Raw genomic sequence first — 19394 nt, 5'->3', positions numbered from 1 at the left:
CCTAAACTCCATGTCCCCTTTTCATTACAATTACAATTTTCAGTTCTGGGACACATCCTGTCTTACAGCATTCCTGTTCCCTCTCCATCCACCTTTTTTTTTTTTTTTTTTTTTTTTTTTGTGAGGCATTCCTTCTCCATTAATGTATCTTGTTTCTTCTACATTAAGTTATCCCACCCCCAGAGAGCCAAATGGGGTTAATCCAGAAAGGTCCATTTTGCATTTAGGTGGTCCAGCAAACAGTGTGGATTGAGTGTGTAAACCTTAATTCTGCCATGGTCTCTTTTTCCTCTGGAGGCAATTTTGTATGTGGCACTCTTCAGCCACCTGTGTTCCACCCTAGGTGGGTCATTGTTTCTGGATATGCATGGAGTTCTAAATCACTTCTGTGAATGGCTCTATATGTATCCACAGGAGGGACTTGGGACATACTGCCTTTCTATGACTCCCAAGATGCATGGGACCAATGAGTGGGAGGGTCCAGATTGGCAGATACAAGATGGACACCTGCCTGAATTTTTGCATTTTTCTTTTTCTTTGATTCAGTTTTTGTGGGTCTTCCCTAGTCTCAATCATACTCCAGAGATCCAAACAAGTGGGATTTTTCCTTTGATTAGTTGATTTGGAGGAGACATTTCTAGGGGATGTCTTACATGGCCATGAGGTGGCATCACCTCTCCATCATTTCTGAAAGAGTTTTCCTGGATATAGTATTCCTCATTAGCAATTTTGTTTTGTTTTTAGCACCTGAAATATATCATCTCCTTGCCTTCTAGCCTCCATGGTTCCTATAATAAATTCACACAATCTTATTGGGCTCCCTTGTATAAGAGATGTTTCTCACTTTCGGCATTCAAAATCCTTTGGTGGCATTTGACAGTTTGATTGTTATGTCATAGGTTCTTCTTGTTGAGTGTTCATTGAGCATTTTGAATGTATATATTCATGTCTTTCATTATATTTGGGAAGTTTTCAGCCATTATTTTCTCAAATATTCTCAATGCCCTTCTGTTTTTTTCTCATGGGACTCCCCAATGCATATTTTGCCATGCTTGATTATATCCCACGGGTTCCTCAGGCTCTGTTCAGTTTTCCTAATTCTTTGTTCTTCCTGCTCCTCAGACTGAATAATTTCAATCATCTTATCATCAAGTTCACTTGATTCTTCTGCCAGCTCCAATCTGCTGTTGAACCCATCTAGGGAATTTTTAATTCTGTTACTGTGGTCCTCAGCTGTTTGGTTACTTTTCATAATTTCCATCTCTATTGTTACAAAACCTATTGTTTTCCTTCAGATCTTTGTCCACGTTTTTACTTAGCACTTTGACCATATTTAGGACCATTTAAAAAAGACCTTTGTGAAATATCCCAGATGTGATCCTCCTCTTTAATGGTTTCTAAAGTTTTTTTTTTTTTTTTGGCCTGGGTCATCACTTATCATTTTGTTGTACATTTTAAAATCTTTTGTTGAAACCTGGATATTTTAATATTTTAATGTATTATTGTCAAAATACAGATTCTATGACATCTGTTCCTTAAGCTTGTATCCAGCTACTGTTATGACTGAGTTTTCCTTATATGCCAGGAACTAACCAAGAAAGGGGGAATGAAAACACCTTTCCCATACTTTTCAGATTGACCTGTACAAGTGCTCTCCCTCATGGCTTATTCATACAATGGGTTGTTTGAGAATAACCCAGACCAACCCTGATCCATTCTGCACATATCTCTTGTCTGGGGCATGCATGGCCATAGGAAAATTTCTCATGATCCTAGGCACTGTGCTGTATATCCCACAGCCAGCAATCCATTGCCCCAGGCAACCATGAATTGACTTCCCTCCCACCACACTCTCTTACCTGCTTTCTACACATACGACAAGTTTTGAGACCATGAGTCCCTCAGGCCAACAGCAGACAGACTGGCCCAGATGTACATTCTCCCAGCATGTGCACAAGGGTCACTCTATTCCCTCTGGAATTGGGACCAGGGATACACAATAGAAGTATGGGCTAACTCCATGCTGAGCAAGTGAGGAGTGGGGGCCAGCTAGGTACCATGAGATCCTACACTTTTAAGTATCCTTTTACTTGATTTGGCACTCATTCTGTTACAGCAGTTAACTCTTCCTGAACTCCTGAGAAAGATGTTTCTGCCAGTTTCTGCTGTTGATCAAAGCTTATGTCAGGGTACACAATCCTGAGGCATCTCACTCTGCCATCTTGTGCAGTGACTTTTTGGGTCTCTAGGAATTCACATTAGTTCAGTCAGTGACCAGTTATCCCCTGTAAGTTTGATTATTTCCCCTTACCCAATGCATCTGGCAAATGGCTGCAGGTTCTTGTGGAGAATGCTGGAAGAGTAACAATATAAAATTTGGCAGTATGTTTATTCTTCAAGGAAACCTTGTAACCCTTTCATTCAAGGGATTCTGGCTCTGTAAAGTGATTCAAGGCTGGAAATTGATGGGCCATGATTGTTTTGGTGATTCAATTAAGACATCTATTCACTGGATGAGAAGTTTACCACTTTTCTAGATTAAGACTTTTATAGTCTTCCCATCTCTTAGTTTTAGTGCCACGCTGATCAACTAGCCAAGATCAAAGATCTCTGCAAGTCAGACTATTCTGAGTGCTTTGGCTCCACTGTCCATGCCCACCTCGTGTTTTATGGCTAAATGCCACCCCAGGATCTCCCTCCCCTAAGGATTAGATTTATGTATCACAATTTGATGGTAGAGGTTCTCGTAATTTCTGATCAAGAGAACCACCAGAGGTACTCAAGGATGCTGGGGCTCATCTGACAAAATGTGTGTCCTTTGGACCTTCTGAGAGTGGTGAGAGGATCTTATATGGTAAATCCATTCTAACTTTCCAATCTTGTTAGCCTTTGGAACTCTTCCTCTACAGTACACCAAGGAAGTTTTGACATTTCAAGTTAAGAAGGTAGGTAGGTCCATGTTTCAGTCAACCAAATCAAGAAAACCCAGACCCATTACTAGCCAACTGAGCTAAAATGTTCAATCCAGAATACTAGCTTAGAGGGCCATTAATAAATTCAGCCTGGTCAACCTTTATATGCCTCCCACTTTGATTCCACACATTCTCCAGGTTTCTGTTAAAATAAATTTGCTAAATCACTCCTTCTTAGGGTTGCAATCTGTACTGTTTGAAGCCTAAAAGATTTGAGTCTGGCTTTATGTCTAGAAAGAGGGAGATGTAGTGGAGATAGGTCCTGAAAAGTATCATCAGTGCCTTACAAGACAAGTAAGACAGGGGAGGTCAAAATAGGTTCTTAACACCAAAGGGCAGAAACCTAGGGAGGAGTGGAAGGGCTGCTTCTACTGGAAAAGAAGACTCAGAAGAAACTATTTCCAATGAAATCTGCCCAGATTCCCCCACCTCAATTTTCAAGATTCCATTCTTTCCCATCAATGCTTTAATATTAAAATATGAGAAATGAAGGATTGGGAATTCAATTGGCATTGTAATTGAGCCACACACAGGATTAAACATTGCATTTAGTTCTCAGAAACTTTGGCCTGCACCTTTAGGAGATTAAGGGCTTTTGTTTCTGAGAAGTTAGAGAAGATTTAAGGTCCCTTATGTGGATCTTGAGCTAGAAACTTAAACCCCTGAGCTAAGGATTTAAGGCATTAAATTAAGATAAAATATTTAAATTCTGCCTTGACATCTGAGCCTCACAGGACTCCAAAGGTCTGTGAGTTCCCCTGCTCTTTCCAAATATGCTCCCCACCCAGCAGGAAAGGCTTTCCACCTGGCTAGTTTCCCTTATCAGCCAAACCAGTTGCACTCCATCTGCTCCCCAACTGAACAGGCTTCAGTTCCCTGCCAGCCACAGAATTATTCAAACAAACCAATCAGCTCCTCCTGTGTGGACCAGAGGGCACCCCACCTTCTTGTAATTCCACAGCACAACTCCCACAGCCCATTGGTTCACTCTGCTCCCAAGTGCAACCCCCATGTGGCACTGCGTGGCATACAGTAGCCTCCTCCCCTAGGCCATATGTGACCAATACACTGCTACCAATCCCATCCATCTGGCATCAGATGTCCTGCATTGAGCTATGCTATACTATTTAGGGAAAGTGACCCCTCCTTCACCAACAAGGTGAACAGGAGGTGTTCAGAACACTGAGCTTATTTGCTTTCCCCAAGATCTCCAGCATATTTAGAAGTAACAGATTCTGTTATATTCCTTCTTTTCACTAAAATATTCTAAAGCAGAAAATACTTGGTCAATCAGAGCCTTGCCTTCAATAAACATTTGATCACAAGTATCTAAAGATAATAATGTTGAAACTGTTTTGTCACTGCTTGCCATGAACTGCCAGTGCCCATTTATCACCGAAACAAGTTCATTATTGGCTTTAAAACTTTAAATCTAATCAAGTTAGAGAACCAGCTCCAGAAAGCCCAGAGCTAACTCAGAATTCCTGGGAACCTCTCAGTACCAAATTCTTTATCAGTCTGAGTTCAGGGACACAGAGTCACTAATATACTGTGTGTGTGTAAAGGGATTTGACCTTACGTAATTGTGGGAGCTGGTTAAGCAGTCTCCATAAGGTTATTGTCTTCATGTCTGATGCTGGCACTTCTTATCTACAGGGGAGGCAGGCATGAATGGATGACAGATGTGACATAGGAGAGAACAAGGTAAGACCTATAAGCACAACCAGGAGCCCCAAAGAACAGAATGAAAACTCTATCAATTCTGTCTCTCTCCCTGGTGGTGGCATGTCAAGAGCCAAGGCTTTTGGTCATGGCGGTAAACACATATACCTGATGCAGGAACTGGAGAAGCTGAAGGATCCAGGTGAAGAGGTCATAGTTCTAGCACTGTTTCATGACAACGTGAGAAAGATAAATGACAGTGTGTATGAGCTACAAAATGGCTGCTGAATTACTTATGCCCTCCAAATCTCACACAAGAAACTCTTTTATGGCTCATACCAAATAGAAACACACAGGAAAGGGAACATTGGAAAATAAAAGCCAAGGTGAAGATTACAAAGCAATCCCACTTAGTCTATTAAGGTATCATTAAGATCAATTCAATGAATAAATTAATATATATATAAATTTCTTAAATATGAATAAAAGTATGAAAATGCATTATATACAAAGGTGAATTTTGTCTCATGGAAAATTTTTTTATACATGTATTAAAATTTTAACTTTTTATCCCACCATCTTTTTCTTTTTTCCTCAAAGAACTTACATTAGTATACCAAATATTTTACTTACTGCTTTCTATTTCCTCTCTAGAATATAAACTCTATCAAGGCTGGGAATTTGTCTACTATAAATCCATTGCCTAGAACTGGCATGCTGGAAATCCTTGATGAAAGTTTGTTGAATGAATGAATGTTTTATATTGGGTTATGAAGTAAAATATATTTCTATGAATTGAGATTAAAAATATTTGAGAAAATACTAAGGTAGATTAAATTAAACCTGCTCAGGATTTGTATAACTGCTTACATCAGTTGAAACTGAATAGTATAGAATGGAGTAGAAAAATGCTGCATTATAGATAGAAAAGAGTATAGTCTTAAGAAACATGTTTCAGTTCTGAGGTGCATTTATTCCATTCTTGTTACACATGCACATGTATGTAGGCAGTTTTTTTCTAATGCACTTTTCCTCTTCTTCCTCTCCTTCACAGCTTTGCTCAGATGTCATCTTCTCAGTGAAACCTTCATTACCTATCCTTTTTATTTAGAATTAATGCCCACCTACCAACTCCCTAATATCTTCTATTTTTTATGGTATCAACATCTAATCTAATGGGTATTATATTTTATCTATCTCTCCTCAACAGAATATGAGTAGCTATTTTTGTTTTGTGCCCTGCTGATCATCCATGCATTTACAGAAAAGTGCTGAACACACTGTGTATTATCACTAAATTTTTGTTGAATAAATTAATGTTTGTGAAATAAAACATACCTCTTACTATAGACTGAGGTTAAAAAAAAGTCACCCCCCCAAATGATACATATCCAAAAGGCAAATGTATATTCACAGAAATATTTGTAAAGAGTAAAAAAAAAAAAAAAATGGAAACCTAAATGCCCATTAACTAGAGGACAAACAAAATCACTGTTGATTCATAAAACAGAATATTATACAGCAGTAAAATAAATCAACTTCGGCAAATAGATATCTGGATAAAATTGAAGGAAATATCCATTACCACAAATACAAAAATATGCATTGCTCATGAAAACATACAAACATATAAGGGCATTCATGGCACCAATAAATGCTAAATTTGGAAGAGATGTTGAGATGGGGGAAGAGCACACAAGGGCTTCAATTATATTTGTGCTATTTTCTAAACTGAAGTGTAGTTGTATTAAGTTTCAATACTTTTCTGTATATATGAAATACTCTATTTTAAAAAAATCACCAGGTTCTCCATCCCCTCCAAATGTGGGCAGATCCTGGGACAACAGATTTAGACACAGGGCGGCAGACCCCAAAGTGCTTCCTTAGAACTCTTCCTTAGTAGCACTAAAAAGTCAGAGCACATTCTGGGAATAGCAGTTTTCTAGCTTTGTGTGCACACAGAATTTTTCTTCCCAGAACTTCTTCCTTTAAAGAGGCAATAGCAGCCTCAAAGCTATGGTCCCTCCCAGTGCCTCCAGAAGGTCTGTCTCTGTCCTTGGCCCATCTTGAGCAGTCCTGTGGAGATGGAATGGTTGGGACCAGACATGACAGCTGCCCCTAATGTGGTGAAACAAGACTAGCAAGGCCTCCCCCAGCAGATGGAGATTAGAAGCATTGTGGATAGAAACCGTATTTCAGAACAAGAAGATGTCATACAGGCCCAAGACAAGAGAGCACAGGAGAATACTAGCATCAGTGAACCCTGAAGTGGATGAAACTCATACGCAATGCAGGGGGAAGAATAACCAAAAGGAAGTGATTTTGGAGGGACCTGTAAAGCAAGTTTAGGAATTTAGTTATAACCAGTGGGGCAGAAGGATATCCATGTAGCTGTGCAGAAATCAAATAAGAATCAAATTGAATGCAGATGCACAAGTGATGTTGCTGCAATAAATACAGGAGACAGATGATGGTGGCCATGGGGAAGAAAATGCAAGTATATATTAGACATAAAGGAAATAAAAATGAATACAATTGTTGCTCTTTAGTGGAAAATAGAAATGGGTGTATACATATAATAAACATTTACACACATGCATATGCAGAATGCAGGTATATACACTTGTGGACACATGAGTACCTCTCTCCATAATACTCAAGACATAAGGGAGTCCCAGTGAGTCCCGGAGTATGCTTTACCACTCAGTTCAGAATGAAGCCTCTGACATGTGCTGGGAGAATGCTGTCACCATGTACTAAGTAGGTCACCAAGTTGGAGGGAGGCACGTGCCCTTGGGCCTTGCACACTTCGGAAGCCAACTACCCAATAGTGCCCCCTGTGGCCCCCAAAAACATGGGTAGTGGTGGGGGGACAGAACCCACATGCACAAACATTAAGACACCAAATGGGGCTTTTTCCTGATATAGCTTCAGAGCAGACTGGAGGGACAGCAAAATGGGGTTTTTGAACATCAAAGGGCTTCTTCGTGCACTGGTCCTTGTGTATTTAGGGTATGGCAACCATTTGAGAATGTGATGGAAGCCACAGACTCCTAGAATTTTCCATAGATCTTTAGGAATTTCATGAATGCTCTAATGCTCTGCACCTCAATTTTCATCCCACCTCACAAACTGTGTTGAGAATAGCTCAGAAAACCCCATCTTCCTGGCTATATGCCTGCGAAGGAAGGGAGAATAAATGAAGTGGCTGAGAACATGAAAGAAGCAGTTAGCCATTAACATGGCATAATTTCCCTCTGTCTTTCTGTTGTAGTTATATACATAGCCAGGGAGTCATTCTAATCCTCAGCTCACCCAGATGGTTGGTTGCAGTTTGTCCGCTGGGTATTCAAACAGTTAGTCAAGGCTGGTCACTAAGCTAGTTAGTAAAGTTAGTTGATCAGAGAGCTGAGAAGAAATGTAATTGGTTAGTCAGTAGTTGAAATAGACCAGTAAATCAAGCAAAAGTGAGTAAAAACTGGAGATGACTTGGCTTCTAGGTATTGTGCTTCCACAAGAGGCAGTGTGAAGTATCATGATTCCACATGAGCCAGTGTGAAATTAGGCTCACAGATTTTCTGTTCTGGATGGGAAGATAAAGCTTTAGGTCAGTGGCAAAAAGGTCCATGGAGGGACAACCAGACAGGTAGACAGGGACATGGCTGAGGCTCAGGTATCTTAGAAATGACTCAGGCCAACTGGCAGAACCATTCCACCTTAGGTGAATACCATCCTACATTGATGGTAAATCTGATCAAAATTCCCAAATGATTTTGCAGGAACCAGACAATGGATTCTATACATCATCTCTAAGAATTTATGTGTCAGAAAACCCATTACCATTTTAAAACAAAGAATGAAGTGGAACTTGCTCTATAGGTATTTTTAAAAACATACTGGAAAATAACAGTGATTAGAACATGATGTTTTGCATGCATATGCTTCAATGAAACAGAAAGGACTAAAAGTGCATAGAAGTGTATATAGGGCTTATATTGTAATTAACAAAAGCTCAACCCAAGCATGCTTAAAGAAAAATTCTTTAAGTCCTAAAAAAGGACTTTTTGGTTCTTTGACAATACCATACTTAGAACAGAGTTGCTGTGATCCTGCAGGGATGGAAGCCAGGAGTAAAGCACCACCTGGACTGGTGCACTGAGATTGTGTCTGTCAAACCAGCCTGCTTCTTATAGACCAATGTATTTTGTCTTCTGCAAATCCATTTTCTCACATGCTCCATTCGCAGCTCCAGGGTCTCTTATCAACTGGTCCGAGATGACCTCCCATTACAAAACCTTTGAAGTACTTACTGGCCCATCTTAGATCATTTCTTCTTTCTGGAATAATCAACATGGAGCCAGTACGACTTCACTATATCCAGATTAAGCACAAGTTACATGGTCACAAGGAATGACACCAGATAATACGGGGAAGAAGTACTAAGCAGACAAAAGCAACAGTCAAATGGCATTTCAGATCAGGGATAAAGAGGCAAATTTATCAAATACAAGACAGCCTGACTACTGTTTTTTACAAAACAAAATCAATACTGTTGGGAAGTACTGAAGAAACAGCTTAATTTATTTAAAGCATACTTAGCCTACTAGGGATCCAAATGGCATGGCCATGTGTTGTCACTGTGACAGGTCAATAATGTAAAAGCATGTTTCTTTCCAATAAAAGAGTAATGGATAACAGCACTTAAGCTATAACATGGAAACTTACTAGACAGAAAACCCTATTTCAATGTAGAAAGAAATCCCCTAATTTGCTCTATCATTTCTACACATACAATTATAAAAGTGTATTTCTGCATTGGTTAAGTTGCTTTCAACTAACTGAAAGAATATGAAAAACTTAATATATTAACTACCAAAAAGCCTAAAACAGAGTAGTACCAGGGTTGGCTATTTCAGCAGATCAATGACATATTTCACCCAGGTTCTTGTCATCTTTCTCATCTGCCATCCTAAAGTTGGAAAAGTATAAACAGGAGTAATATCCAGAAAACTGAGAGTCCTGTGTCTCTTTTCAATAAGGTCCTCATCTTTCTTCTGAAACATTACTCAATAAATGTCTCATTGGCCACTGCAGAGCCAGATGCCTATCCAAAACCAGTCAATGATGAGAATGGGATTGCTAAGATTAACTTACACCAATGGGTCTCAAAGTATGATCTGGGGATCCCAGAGATCCCCCAAACTCCATCAGGTATTGCAAGAACTACTTTCATAATTATACTAAGGTATTGTTTGCTTTTTCCCTCTCATTTTCTCAAGAGTACACACTGGAGTTATCGAGAGAATGGAGAAACCAACAGTTTATAGCTCTCTTCTACTCAGCCAGCCATTAAAGAAGTTTGCAAAAATGTAAAGTAATAACACTCTTTTCACTAAATCTTGTTTTAGAAGGTAATTTTTCATAAAAATGCTATATATTTTAATAGTGTTATTTTCATATAAAATTTAAAATGCTTAAAAATTTTCTAATATGATACATTTCAGTAGATATAACCCCCTTCAAGAAAAGCTCTTTGAGGCCCTTAATAATTTCTAGGAGTATAAAGTGTTGGTGACACCAAAAGAGTGAGAACTAATAACTTAAACCCACTGGTCAGCAAATTATGGCTCATGGGCCACATCCAGCCTGCCCCATGTTTTTATAAAATAAAGTTTTACTATAACACAGCTGCGCTCATTTATGTGTTGTCTATGGTAGCTTTTGGGCTACATCAGCAGAGCTGAATAGCTGCAACAGAAAACAGTATGGCTTGCAAAGCCTAAAATATTTACTATCTGACATTTTACACATAGTCCATGCCATCTCCCAACTTAGACTAATCAGGATTAAGTACTGAATTATCTGGGGGGAAGACCTACCAAAACAAATCAACTCTGCACATAAGTTGTAATCTCCTACCCATTTGCTGCAGGGTAATTTTTGGAAATACTAAAAACATGATGATGTTTATAGTAACAGTTATCTCATAGCTATTACTGCGATCTTTACCATTATGAACTAATTTAATTCTACATGTTTTACATTTAGCAACTAATCTAATCATCACAGCAGTAAATACTACTTTCTTTACAGAATAGGCACAGGGAGTTTAAGTGACTTAGTACAGTTCACACTGCTACTAAATTGGGGAACTGGGACTTGCCTCTAGTCAATCTGACCAGTTCACAGTTAACCACAGCACCATGTTGTTTTACTGGAAAGAAATGGGCAGACCATATGCACCCTAATACATCCTTGATATAGGGACCCGTATATCAAGAACAGGATCAACAGCTGTATTTTCTTTACATAGCACTATGTTTTATTCAGTAGAGTGGATGCTGTTCATAGCTACTTTCTTAGGTTAACTCAACTTTTTCTGTTAACTGCATGCCTGACTGTGTTTTAAATATCCTTTGACAATGAGGCAGCTGAAACTTTATAAAAACATTATGCCCCTTCTTTTATTGAAGCAAAATTCAAGAACAATTGCCAAAAAATTTAAAAATGCCAAAAAACATGAAGATAAAAGAAATACAGTACTTTAAACATTCAGAAATTTTTGTACAAAAAAGGTATACTGTGTTATTAGGATATAGTGAGGCACTGCTGATGTTCAGCTTGGATAACCTTGGTATCATGTAATATATCACCATCATGTAATATATCACCACATTTACATTGTCAATTAGTGCTCAACCCTGGCTCTTCTCTAGCTTCCCCCAACCTCCTCATGTAGCCAGAAGTCTTGGGGGGCCCAGGTCCCTCTCGTGGAACATGGAACCCCTAATTTCCCAGACCAAAAGCCCTCAGCCCTCATCTAGTCTGTATGGATGGGTGTCTTCCCCGAATCTTGTTTTGGAGGGCAGCTGCTTACAGAGGGTTTTGGCAAAATTTAGGCAGAAAGCTGGAACATCCACAATGTACACTCAAGGCACCTCAAGGCTTGGATGAACTACAGGGTGGGAAGAAAAATGGGGCAATGACGCAAGGGGCTAGGATCTCCCCATGCACAGAATATTTTATCTACAGTTTGGTATTTTGATTTAAAACCTTTAAATGCTTAGTCATTAGCTTTATGGACCTCCATTAAAACTGTTGCTCCAGGCCCCACAAACATTGAGGATAGGCCTGATGTTATGCAATTACTAAAATAGGGATATCTACTGGCTAGTCACAACCACGTTAAGTTCCATTATGCACATGAAAAACATGTGGTTTATATTATGTACCATATATACATAAATAAAGGTCCTATGAACTGCAGGCATACCTCACATACACAACTAATGTTGTTGCCATGATGATTCAATTTATCTATGCATTTAGAAGACTGATATTAAATGGGGAGGGTTGGAGAAAGGGTGTAATTATTAAGGATTAATACCAGGAAGCTCCTTGTGATGGAAACCTGATAGAATACAGATCCTAGAAGTCCTTTTTTGGTTCTGTATCCTGGCAGTATTGACGGTTACTTGAATCTACACATGACAAAATTTCACAAAACTACAGAGTGGAAACAAAAACTAGTGAAATCCAAATAAGGTCTATATCTGCTTTAGTATGGTACCAACACCAATTTCTTACTTTTGAGATAAACTATAGTTATGTAACAACAGTATCACTGGAGGAAGCTTGGTGAAGGGCACATGGGAACTTTTTGTACTATTATTACAACTTCTTGCAACTATTTAAAAAATGTTTTAAAGCTTACATTCCACAACAAATATTTAGAAAATACTATTATATTTTCTAAAGTCAATTATGTCACCAAATCTGAAACACAACTTCTAATATTACATTTCTGAAAAAATTTTAAATCTATACTTCTTAAACTGACAGATTTCTCCTATGATGTATAACTCCTGATGATCTAGTTTGAACTTTTGCTGAAAACTTTAAAAAATTCAAAAAATTTGTAAGGTGTTAAAACAGTATGAATTATTTGACATTCATAGAATTTCACTTCTTACTAAAGCTGTCCTGTATTTGTTGAAATATATAGTTTCTCCCCTACCATTACTCTGATGTAAAACAAGGCCAGTTTATGGATGAAAATTATTGAACATTCAGGATCTCACTAGAGCTTTACCTCAAAGTGAATTCTCTGAAGTTTAGTGGAGACAGACATCTATCTGGATGAACATTAAAAATACTCATTTCATTCATAAGATTTTTCTCCCATGTGGGTTCTCTGATGTACAATGAGGTTTGACTTCTGAGAGAAGGTTTTTCCACATGTGTTACATTCATAGGGTTTCTCCCCTGTGTGTGATCTTTGATGTTTAGCAAGGTCTGATTTACGGTAGAAGATTTTTCCACATTCACTGCATTCACAAGATTTTTCTCCAGTGTGAGCTCTGAGATGTACTGTGAGGGATGATTTGTGACTGAAGGATTTCCCACATGCATGACATTCATAGGGTTTCTCCCCTGTGTGTTTTCTCTGATGTAAAACAAGTCCTGACTTAACACAGAAAGATTTTCCACACTCATTACATTTATAGGGTTTTTCTTCTGTGTGAGTTCTCTGATGTACAATTACTGCTGACTTATGGCAGAAAGCCTTTCTACATTCACTACACTCATAGGGTTTCTCCCCTATATGGATTCTCTGATGCTGAGTAAGCTGTGACTTCTGACAGAAAGTTTTCCCACACTCATTGCATTCATAGGGTTTCTCTCCTGTATGTGTTCTATTGTGTTTAGTTAGATATGATTTGTTGTAGAAGATTTTTCCACATTCATTACATTCATAAGGTTTCTCCCCAGTGTGTGTCCTATAATGCTGAGAGAGTGTGGACTTATGGCTGAAGAACTTCCCACACTCAGGACATGCAAAGGGTTTTTCCCCTGTGTGAGTTCTCTGATGTACTGAGAGGTCTGACTTCAAACAGAAGGTTTTCCTACATTCAAAACATTCATAAGGTTTCAAACCTGTGTGAATTATCTGGTGCCTGGTGAGTACTGACTTGTGGTAGAAAGTTTTCCCACATGCATTACATTCATAGGGTTTATCCCCTATGTGAGTTCTCTGATGTTGTGTAAGATGTGACTTCTGACAAAAGGATTTCCCACATTCATGACATTCAAAGGGTTTCTCACCTGTGTGAGTTCTTTGATGTACTGTAAGGTGTGAATTCATACAAAAGGATTTCCCACATTCATAACATTCATAGGGTTTCAACCCTGTGTGTGTTCTCTGATGTTTAGTGAGGTCTGACTTTTGGTAAAAAGTCTTTCCACATACATTACACTGATAGGGCTTCACCCCTGTGTGAGTTCTGTGGTGTAATGTGAGGGCTGACTTGTGGCTGAAGGCTTTCCCACATGCATGACATGCATAGGGTTTCTCCCCTGTGTGTGTTCTGTGATGTTTAATGAGATTTGATTTCTCCCAGAACCTTTTTCCACATTCATTACATTTAAAGCGTTTCTCTCCTGTATGTACCCTCTGATGTCGAGTGAGGTGTGACTTCTCCCAGAAGGCTTTCCCACATTCATTACATTCAAAGTGTTTCTCTCTTTTATGAGTTTTCTGAAATTCTGAGAGGTATAACTTCTTACTGACATCATTCCCACTTCCATTACATTCATAGTGTTTCATATGTACTCCATGATGCTTCAAGAGACCTGAATTCACACATAAGGATTTCTCACAATCACTAAATTCATAGTGATTCTCCCTTGAGGGAGATATTGAATGGAACAGAGAGGGGTTATCATAGAATGTTCTCCCATATTCATTATATCCAAAGTCATTCCCCTCTGTATTTTCTCTCTTAGGTGAACTGAATCCTGCATTTTCATGGGCAGCTTCCTGATATATATTATAATCAAAATTTTGCTCTAAGGGTTGAATCTTCTCATGCTCATTAGGGTCCTCATTATGGCTGAGGGTTTTCCCATTTTGAAAAAATTCACTTTTCTTTCCAATATGAATTTTCTCATGTTTAATATGGAGAAGTTTTCCACAGACATTAAATTCATCAGACTTCGTTCCTAAATAGTTCTTCTTACTAATAACTAATTCTGAAATATAGTTCAAACCCATTCCACATGCATCACAATGACAAAGTATTTTTCTTGAAGGAAACAAATCTCTATCCAAGTTAAATGGTTTTCCTATTACATTACCTCGTTCCTTAGTCTGAGTTTTGTTATTGATGAATACAACTTGCCAAAAATGTTTATCTTGGTTTTCCTGTCTCTTTTCTTTCAGGTGATCATATTTCCAGATTTCTAGAAATAAGAAAAATTAATCTTGCTATATAATATTAACATAGTTCCTATGGAATAGGGCCTATATACAAATGTTCTATGTCATAATTGATTCTTTGGTTTCTTGATCAGTCTCCATAGCTAAAAATAATCCCAAATACACGTTTTTCTATTTACTTGAAAAAAGGAAAACACAGAAACAAAAGTCCTGGCCTAGTGGGAAAAGGGAGAGAAAAATGGTTATTAGAACACATATACATCTGGTTTCCAGGTTGCTGAAGAATAACAGCAATGGCCTAAATCTGAATATCTCAATGCATCCTCCAAAAATATATACAGTAATATGATACACCCATCAATTGTAACAATGTGACAGAAAAGAGATTAAACATCACTCATATCAATAAATGCGAATGAGCTCAACTTGCCAATTAATAGAAATGGATTTTGAAATTGAGTCAGACAAAATGCAAATCTTTGATTCAGTGGGGAGAAATCCTTAAAAACATGACCCAAGGATAAAAACAAAAGGAGAGGCAACCTTATTCAAGGCAAAAGGAAGCAATGGGAAAGCAGGTGTTGCAATTTTGACATTGGAAGTATAATGAAACACTTTACAATGTTAAAAACCACAATTCTGAATGGAGAAATAGCAGTTATGAGTATATACAAATAAAACAACTTAAAAAACAAACCACCTTCATACATGAAAATCAGGAGGAGAAATAACAGAAATATGCTAAGAAGAAAAGTATTCAAAGGCAGATCAAACCAAAATGTTGGGGTACAGAAGAGCTAAATATATCAATCAATATTTGTCTTACAAATCCATATCTAGTTTTATAATGTCAAACCTAATACGATCAACCTCCAACACAAGTTAACTTCCAAGATTCACCAAAATTGACCATGTATTAGGTGTAAAGAAAGCATCAATAATTTAAGTAAAGATGTACAAGGAACATGCTCAGATAATAAAGCAAAACAAGAAATTAAGGGAGAAGAAGGGAGCTTCAACCTAGATTTACAAAACAAGTAATTCTCTATTAAATGCAAACAAAAACCAAAGAACTTCTTAAAAAATGAAAATACTACATATCAGGATACATGTGATAATCATAAGAAAATTCATAATATGAAATATATTTATAACAATAAAAAATGAATAAAAGTGGACTAAATTCTCAGCACACAAAAAAACTAGACAATAACAGCTGTAAAAAGCAAGCAGGAAACAAAGATTAAGCAGAAATTAGGAAGATAGCAGAAAAACAAAACATTGTTTTCTATTATAAAAATTATTCTTTGGAAAAATTCACAAAACATGTGAATCAATAGCTAACATAATCAAGAAAAAAGGGAGTAACAACAACTATGCAAAAAGAAAAACAACAAGGAAGTAATAATTGGAATAGAAGTTATGGGAAAAGATTTCTAACCAGACTACTTGGTAAAACTCTACAAATACATTTGAAAAAGTAGATGAAATGGATAATTTCCTAGAAAAATACAACTTATCAAAATTTACCCAAGAAGAGACTAAAAATTAAAAGTTATAATTTCCATATAAGACAGAGGACGTACCAAGTTTGCCTGAGTAATAAAATGAACACCGGTATTCCCTTCAGATAGACTTACAAATTGTAAAATTTTGCCACACTCATTTTATCTTTCTCTCCATACAGCCTTATTGTCCAGTAATTATTTGAGCTAACTGCAGACTGTGACTCGTTATCTGAAATTGTCAGCAATTATCTCCTAAGAATAAATGCATGATTAGTCTAGAAAATTTTACATTGCTACTATATCATCTATAATACAGAGTATTTAAAAACAGCAATACCTTTGAAAATAAGTATGTGCTTTTCATCTATCCAAATCCCCTCCCTTTGCTGCAGCAACCTCCAAATTTGGAGATATAGCTACCATAAAACTGGGTATAATCAAAATTGTTTTCTTTAAAAACTTTCCACATGTCCTGAAATTTATTAACCTATTATACTGTAAATATACTGTGAGTATTTTTGTGACTTGCTTTTATACTCTAATTTTCCAAGATTCTATAATGTTGCACATAGGTATATAAATAGACCACTGTGAGGATACACAATAATTTACATATTGATTGTTTGATGCACAGTCACTCCAAAATAATTCTACATATTCCTGTACTTAGAAAAGTATCTCTAAAGCAATGCTACTAAAAATGGGGTTTACAAATGATCACTAATCAACAAATGGCATGTAGCCAGTACATGGCAATATAAATACAGAAAGTAAGGGCATTTAGCAACTTTCATAGCAATCTAAAAACAGCCTTGGTGAGGTATAATTGAACAATAAATTGCACATATTTAAATTATATAACTTAACCCACAAAATATAAAATAATTCCAAATCATACATCTAAGAGATTATATAGAATATATAAAGAACTCTTACAACTCACAATAAAAAGAAAAGCCCAATTTAAAAATGGACAAGGTAAATATCCTTGTATCCAGGAAGCTTGCTCTAATTCCCTGATGGCTAATGATGTCAAACATCTTTTCGTGTGCTTTCTGGCATCTTTCCGTAGAGTTGTCTATTCAAGTCTTTTGCTTCTTTTTAAATTGGGTTATCTTTTGGTTGTTAAATGAAAAGATTTCTTTCTTTATTCTGGATACTAAACCCTTATCAGATATGTGGTTTCCAAATATTTTCTCCCATTGTCATTTTACTTTCATGATCAAGTCCTTTGAGGAACAAAAGTTTGTAATTCTGATGAGGTCCTATTTATTTTTTCTTTTGTTGCTTGTGCTTTGGGTGTAATGTCTAAGAAACCATTGTCTAACAGAAGGTCCTGGAGATGATTCCATATATTTTCTTCTAGGAGATTTATCACACTAGTTCAATATTTAGGTCTTTAATCCATTTTGAGTTAAGTTTTATATATGGTGTGAAGTACAGATCCTACTTTTTTTTACTGTAAATGGAGATCCAGTTTTCCTAGCACCATTTGTTGAAGAGACTCTTCCAACTGAGTGGTCCTTGCCCCCTTGTCAAAAATCAGTTGGCCATAAATGTGCGGGTTGATTTCTGAGCTTTCAATTCTATTCCATTTATCTAGATATCTGTCCTTGTGCAAATATCATGCTGTTTTGATCACTGTGGCTCTGTAGTAAGCTTTAAGATCCAGAAATTTGATTCCTCCAACTTTATTCTTTTTTCAAGATGGCTTCAGCTATTCAGGACACCCTGCCCTTCCATATAAATTTGATGATTTGCTTTTTCATTTCTGGAAAGAAGGTTGATGGAATTTTATTGGGATTGCATTGAATTTATAAATTCCCTTGGTTAGGATTGACATTTTAACAGTATTTAGTCTTCCAATACATGAACATGGAATGGCCCTTCATTTATTTAGGTCAGCACTGATATCTCAGCAATGTTTTGTAGTTTTCTGCATACAAGTCCTTTACATCCTAGGTTAGACTTATTCCTAGATATCTGATTCTTTTTTGCTATTATGAGTGGAATTTTTTCTTGATTTCTTCTGACCGTTCATTGCTTATATATAGAAACACTACTGATTTTTGGTGTTGATCATGTACCTGCCCACTTTGCTAAATTCATTTATTAGCACCAGGAGCTTTATTGTGGATCTTCCAGGATTTTGTGTATACAGGGTAACATCACTAAAGAGAGAAAGTTTTACTTCTTCCTTTCCAGTATGGATGACTTTTCTTTTTCTTACCCAATTGCTCTTCAAGAACTTCCAGTGCAATGTAGAGTAACAGTGCTGAGAATGGGTATCCTTGTTTTGTTCCTTAGTTAGAGGGAAAGCTTTCAGTCTTTCACCATTAAGTAGGATGTTAGCTATGAACTTTTCACATATGCACTTTATCATGTTGAGGAAGTTTACTTCTATTCCTAATGTTCTAAGTGTTTTTATTAAGAAGGGGTGCTAGATTTTGTTGAATGACTCTTCTGCATCAATGCAGATGAACATGTCTTTCTTTATCCCTTCATTCTGTTAATGTGGTATATTATATTAAATGATTTATTATGTTGATCCATCCTTGTATAACTGGGAATAAATCCCACTTTATCATAGAGTATAATCCTTTTAACATGCTGTTGGATGTGGTTTGCTATTATTTTGTCTTAGATTAATATTGCTACTCCTGCTTTCTTCTGGCCGTATCTTGCATGGAATATTTTTTTCAATCCTTTCACTTTAAATTTGTGTCTCTGGGTCTAAGATGAGTCTCTTATAAGCAACATATTGATGGTTCATATTTTTTAATCCATTCTGCCAATCTATATCTTTTAATTGGGGAGTTTAACCCACTCACATTCAATGTTATTATTGTAAAGTCATTTCTTGAATCAGCCATCCTATCCTTTCCTTTTTGTTCATCAGATATATTTTTCCCTCTCTCTATTTACTTTAAGGCACCCAACTAAATCTCTTTAGTTCTGAACTCTTCTCCATACCCCTCTCTCCTTTCTTTGTTTCTCTGCCACTAGGGCTCCCTTTAGTATCTCTTGTAGAGC

At 37.0% G+C, this 19394-nt stretch overlaps 1 protein-coding gene across 3 annotated transcripts in view; it reads right to left on the bottom strand.

Moving 5' to 3' along the window:
• Positions 1 to 5586: 5586 nt before the first annotated feature.
• The window catches only part of LOC119511993 (zinc finger protein 33B-like), a 53312-nt gene continuing 39504 nt past the window's right edge, over positions 5587 to 19394 (bottom strand). Inside the window, exons 6-7 of one of the 3 annotated variants that reach the window (XM_037806469.1) lie at positions 14772 to 14876; positions 5587 to 8971 (exon numbers count right to left, since the gene is read on the bottom strand). In XM_037806469.1, the coding sequence (XP_037662397.1) occupies positions 8862 to 8971; positions 14772 to 14876 (215 nt within the window). In that variant the 3' untranslated portion in view covers positions 5587 to 8861. The other 2 variants (XM_037806470.1, XM_037806468.1) reach the window with 2 other exon arrangements.

This window comes from Choloepus didactylus, chromosome 17 (genome assembly GCF_015220235.1).
Source record: "Choloepus didactylus isolate mChoDid1 chromosome 17, mChoDid1.pri, whole genome shotgun sequence".
Lineage (NCBI taxonomy): Eukaryota > Metazoa > Chordata > Mammalia > Pilosa > Megalonychidae > Choloepus > Choloepus didactylus.
The sequence above is the reverse complement of the archived record's forward strand: the minus strand, read 5'-3'. Positions and strand labels throughout refer to the sequence as shown.